We start from the raw sequence: 6,000 nt of genomic DNA, 5'->3' as shown, positions 1-6,000 counted from the left end.
AGGCATGGTGGTGCACACCTGAAGTCCCAGCTACTCAGGAGACTGAGTCAGGAGAATCACTTGAAGCTGGGAGGTGGAGGCTGCAGTGAGCAGAGATCATGCCACTGCACTCCAGCCTGGACAACAGAGGGAGACCGTCTCAAGAAAAAAAAAAAAAAAAACGAAAAACAAAAAGGCTGGGTGCCGTGGCTCACATCTGTAATCCCAGCACTTTAGGAGGCCGAGGCAGGCAGATCAGTTCAGGTCAGGAGTTCGAGACCAGCCTGGCCAACATGGTGAAACCTTGGCTCTGCTAAAATACAAAAATTAGCCAGGTGTGTTGGCAGGCACCTATAATCCCAGCTACTCAGGAGGCTGAGGAGGGAGAATCACTTGAACCCCCTAAAGAAAAAATCCTAATCCTAACCCAGAAATAAAATGGCTCTACTCTAATGAATGGGAAAGTTTGTAATCTTTGAGATTTTACATATATAGACACACACACACACATAGTATGTATACATATACGCACTGTCAGTCAAATATTCACATTCTAAATGACTGTCAGAAATATTCCATGGAAACTTCATCTCTGAAGATTATGCATGTTTAAACTGAACATCATCTATCTACAGCAAATCACACTTCCCATCTTTGAACTAAAAGGAACCAGAACTTACCCCACCTCCTAACAAGCAATATTTGGTCCTATTGCTTCTAAACTATTGCAACCAGAATTCCAGTAACCAAAACATTTGCTGTGTTCTCTAGGCATATCAAGTGTTTTATTTAGACCATTCTGAGGATTTTGCTTTAAAGGCTTTACATGCAGCATTCAAGTATCTCTTAATATAAGACAGTCTAGTCTTTCAGAGATCATGTATCATCGAGGTCTGTAGAGTTTTCACTGTCATTTGCAACAAGAGCTTCTCTGTTCTCGTAAGTCCAGAAGCCATTCAAATCGATTAGAATGGTGGTTACCGTGTCTCCTTGATTACTGTTGATTAAATCCTGAAGAGAGATTTTCAAAGGATCCTTTGGTTTTACCATGTCAAAGATTTCATCCTGCAAAAGAAAAAAAAAAAAAAATACAATGAAATTTGATCCACTTAATTTCTATCACACATCGTGATCCAAAATTCAGGGCTGTCTGCATCCACTGAAGTACAGAGGAATAAAATTGAGGGCTGCCACTTGGGCTTATGTTAATTTTTTGTTCTACTTTTTTCTTTTCCATTTAACAGGCAGTTTCCTTTTCTCTACCTACAATCACAAAATTTTATTGGATAACTCCTTAGCTATGTGACAGCTATCCTTCATTTTGTAGATGAAGAAACCAAGGCTCAGTGTCTAATCCAGCTACATAGGTAATTAGTGGCAGAACTATTTAATGCAGTGTTCAGGGACTGCATGTTAACTAATTTCTTACATATTTTTCTGTTGCCTTCTAATTGGTGGTGAAACAAGATTTTGTCTGTAGTTTTTGTTTTTTTTATTTTGTTTTTGAGATGGAGTCTCGCTCTGTCATCCAGGCTGGAGTGCAGTAAAGCGATCTCAGCTTACTGCAACCTCCGCCTCCAGGATTCAAGCGATTCTTCTGCCTCAGCCTCCCGAGTAGCTGGGACTACAGGTGTGCGCCACCACACCCAGCTAATTTTTGTATTTTTAGTAGAGATGGGGTTTCACCATATTGGCCAGGCTGGTCTCGAGCTCCTGACCTTCAGTAATCTGCCTGCCTTGGCCTCCCAAAGTGCCGGAATTATACGCATGAGCCACCGCACCCAGCCTTGTTTTTTTTTTTTTTTTTTTTGAGACAGAGTTTCACTCTTCTTGCCCAGGCTGGAGTGCAATGTCGTGATCTCGGCTTACCGCAGCCTCTGCCTCCTGGGTTCAAGCGATTTTCCTGCCTCAGCCTCCCAAGTCGCTGGGATTACAGGCATACACCACCACATCTGGCCAATTTTTGTATTTTTAGTAGAGACGGGGTTTCTCCATACTGGTCAGCCTGGTCTCAAACTCCTGACCTCAGGTGATCCACCTGCTTCGGCCTTCCAAAGTGCTGGGATTACAGACTTGAGCCACTGTGCCCAACCCCTTCTTTTTTTGTGTGAGATGGAGTGTCCCTCTGTCACCCAGGCTGGAGTGCAGTAGTGCGATCTTGGCTAGCTGCAACCTTTGCCTCCTAGGTTCAAGCCATTCTCCTGCCTCAGCCTCCCGAGTAGCTGGGATTACAGCTGCGTACCACCACGCTCGGCTAACAAGGGTTTGGTTTAATTTTTTTTGCCAACAGTTCAACTCAATTAAACATCTAAATGTTTCAGAGATAGTGACAAAGCTTCATTTCCAATATTGATGTCAACATTTTATTAGGATAGGAGAGGAGTTCTTTCTGGATATGCATTAGATATCCAAAAAGAAGCTAAATTCTGCTGAAACTTACTGGAACATATAGAAGACCTCCTTCTATATTATGAAGTGTACAACAGATATTTACAGGGAATTAGTACATGTTTTCTAATCTTTTTATAGTAAAATTACCACAAAATTTGTAGTAAAATAAAATTTGTAGTAAAATTACTCAGGTGAACAGGCTTTTTGAGGTAGCATACTAAAAAAAAGTGCCTGAACCTAAACAGTTTCCAAGGCAAAAATTCAGTTTACAGTTGAATAGACTGCCATAGGATGTAGACTGTACTGACTGTCTTAATTTTCTTTTTTTTTTTTTTTTTCTTTTGAGACGGAGTTTCACTCTTGTTGCCCAGGCTGGAGTGCAATGGCGCGATCTCAGCTCACTGCAACCTCCACCTCCCGGGCTCAAACGATTCTCCTGCCTCAGCCTTCCAAGTAGCCAGGATTACATGCATGCACCACCACGCCCAGCTAATTTTTGTATTTTTAGTAGAGACGGGATTTCACCATGTTGACCAGGCTGGTCTTGAACTGCTGACCTCGGGTGATCCGTCCACCTTGGCCTCCCAGAGTGGTGGGATTACAAGCGTGAGCCACTGCGCCTGGGCCCCTGACTGTCTTAATTTTCAATTAAAATGAATGAATGCTTCCAATGAGAACACAGTGATGACAATACTAAAATTATAAACTATATAAATAGTCCTGAGGGTCCTGACTGTTAGAAGGAAAACTAACAAAGAGAAAAAAAAAAAAAAAAAAAAAAATAGTCCAAATGTGGTCTCAGTTCGTAATGATTTAAATATCAGTTCAGAACAAAAAGCAAATACTTGATTCAAATAGTACTTCATTACTTGCTTTCATATAAAATTTCATGTAATACAAATGACTATCTCATAATTATCTGGTAATATGTAAATTAAAGGAAAAGATAACCTTGACATCTTGAAATGAAACAGGATCTTGTCCATGGATTTTCATTAGTTCCTGTATGGCCTGTATTTGATAGAAATAAATCTGTAAGTAAAAAATGAAATACACAACATCCCCTCTCCTGCCCCACAACCCCTTTCTACTTATACTTCCTTTCCTATCAGACCACAAACCTCATCATTCTCTCTCTTGACAATCTTTTTAGCTTTCTTGACCTTATTCCACATCAATGAGCAAAACCTAAATTCTCAGTGTATTGACCTTTTTAGACCTGTATCTTAACTATTGAGAACTTCAGGAAAAAAAATAAAAAGACTACAGATTGCTGCGTCTACATAGGAATGTTCTCCAACTTCAAATGGGCCCTCAACGTGGCATCACAGTTATTCTGTTTGATCTGCTCCTCTCATTTTCCACGAATGTTATTCCTGTTTTCACTATTCTCTTAAGACCCCCAATGTACTGTCTCCCTTCCTACCCTACACTTTGCTTTCTACATAATACAAGAAATGGAGGTAGACCTCCCAAAACTCTTCCTTTTTATAAACTTTAACAAAAAAATGAAGAAACTGCTGTCATCCAGTGGGACTACAAAATACTTCAGGTGAGCATTATTCAGTGGAAATGTGAAGTTTAAAATACTTGGTGAATAGTCAACTAGCTTTGTTCCTAATGCCTACTCTGTATGTGTTAGCACTAATAATCAGAGTATCCATAAAGGAATCTCTTTGAAGTAGATAAGCATCTGAGTACACGCTATGTTAATATAGTAATAGGCTTGGATGGTATGATCTAGAGTGAATCATCCAGGCCCAGCTTTATCACTAGGATACTGATGTCCGAAAGCTCTATGAATAGCCCAGGATTATAGGGCTCAGCATTGGACACTTTTTTTTTTTTTGAGACAAAGTCTTGCTCTGTCGCCCAGGCTGGAGTGCAGTGGCCGGATCTCAGCTCACTGCAAGCTCCACCTCCCAGGTTTACGCCATTCTCCTGCCTCAGCCTCCCGAGTAGCTGGGATTACAGGCGCCCACTACCTCGCCTGGTTAGTTTCTTGTATTTTTTAGTAGAGACGAGGTTTCACCATGTTAGTGAGGATGGTCTTGATCTCCTGACCTCGTGATCTACCCACCTTGGCCTCCCAAAGTGCTGGGATTACAGGCATGAGCCACTGCACCCGGCCGATTTTTAAGTTTAATAAAAGCATTTACATAACAGATTTCAGAAGGAAATCAAGTCTGTTTTTAGTTTTTTATTTCTTTCCTATTTAAAAAAATATAAATGAGTTAAAGCTGATTTGACTAGATGTAAAATAAAATTATGTATATGTCAGGGGCTGTACTACCACTGGAAATACAAATATGTGATAAATTCTGTACTTGTGATGAAAAACTTGTAAGATGCTAAGCAGTTCAGAAAAGGTAGCTCCTTTCCACAGAAATTTTTATAGACTTTGGTAGTTGTATTTTTTTTTTTTTTTTTTTTTTTTTTTGAGACAGTCTTACTCTGCTGCCCAAGCTAGAATGCAGTGGCGTGATTTTGGCTTACTGCAACCTCCGCCTCCTGGGTTCAAGTGATTCTCCTGCCTCAGCCTCCCGAGTAGCTGGGATTACAGGCAAGTGGACCCAGTTATTGGGGAGGCTGAGTGGGAAGATTGCCTGAGCCCAGGAGTTGGAGGTTGCAATGAGCTGTGATCGTGCCACTGCACTCCAGCCTGGGTGACAGAGCCAGACGTTTTCTCAAAAAAAGAAAAAAATAAATAAAAATCACGAGTTAGGTAAAATGGTTACTAAATATTTAATTTACACAAAATGATACATCTTTAATTTGCTCCTTTTTCTAATTTCCTAAAGTAGATGCTGATTTTAGATCTTTAACGTTTTCCAATATACACATTCAATATTATAAATTTCCCTCTAGCCAGTGCTTTTGCTGCATCTCACAATTTTTTTTTCTTTTTGAGACAGACCCGGCCACAACCAAATGATACCTTAAGAAACGATGACTCACTAATGCAAATGAGACTTACCCTAAAGAAATAATTAAGTGAAAAGACATTCAGATATCCTTTGTTCTCAATATCAAGCAGTTTGAAAATATACTGTAGAGCTGCGGGTTCCTTTCTGTTTTCTAATGCAAGGACAAAGTCCAAGTATGTCTTATAGTCCTGCAGAACAGAAAATAATGTTCATTAGAGAGGCCTTAGTTGAAATTAACTTTCAAGTGCATATTAAGATTTGAAGCTATTTTGCAATCAAAGGTGGCAAATTTAATTTTTTCCCTAAGTTATGAAATGAGAAATCCATTTATATACTTAATATTGGTTTCTAGGAATTTTTTTTCTTTTTCTTGAGACGGAGTTTCACTCTTGTTGCCCAGGCTGGAGTGCAATGGCACAATCTCGGCTCACCACAACCTCCACCTCCTGGGTTCAAGCAATTCTCCTACCTCCTGAGTAGCTGGGATTACAGGCATGTGCCACCATGCCAGGCTAATTTTGTATTTTCAGTGGAGACAGGGTTTCTCCATGTTGGTCAGGCTGGTCTTGAACTCCCGACCTCAGGTGATCTGCCTGCCTCAGCTTCCCAAAGTGCTGGGATTATAGGTGTGAGCCACCACGTCCAGCCACAGGAATGCTATATACAATCTGCACAGGACGGTTTTGAGGACATAGTTTTTTTT

General features: G+C 40.4%; 1 protein-coding gene across 2 annotated transcripts in view; it reads right to left on the bottom strand.

Annotated features, from left to right (window-relative positions):
* Positions 1–733: 733 nt before the first annotated feature.
* PPP2R3C (protein phosphatase 2 regulatory subunit B''gamma) overlaps positions 734–6,000 on the bottom strand; it is a 35,883-nt gene continuing 30,616 nt past the window's right edge. Inside the window, exons 10-12 of one of the 2 annotated variants that reach the window (XM_030929855.1) lie at positions 5,348–5,485; positions 3,322–3,381; positions 734–1,044 (exon numbers count right to left, since the gene is read on the bottom strand). In XM_030929855.1, coding sequence (XP_030785715.1) covers positions 856–1,044; positions 3,322–3,381; positions 5,348–5,485 — 387 coding nt within the window. In that variant the 3' untranslated portion in view covers positions 734–855. The remainder of the gene's footprint in view (positions 1,045–3,321; positions 3,382–5,347; positions 5,486–6,000) is intronic. The other variant, XM_010385587.2, reaches the window with a different exon arrangement.

Source organism: Rhinopithecus roxellana, chromosome 5 (genome assembly GCF_007565055.1).
Source record: "Rhinopithecus roxellana isolate Shanxi Qingling chromosome 5, ASM756505v1, whole genome shotgun sequence".
In the NCBI taxonomy this organism is placed as follows: domain Eukaryota; kingdom Metazoa; phylum Chordata; class Mammalia; order Primates; family Cercopithecidae; genus Rhinopithecus; species Rhinopithecus roxellana.
This window is presented reverse-complemented; position numbering and strand designations above follow the sequence as displayed.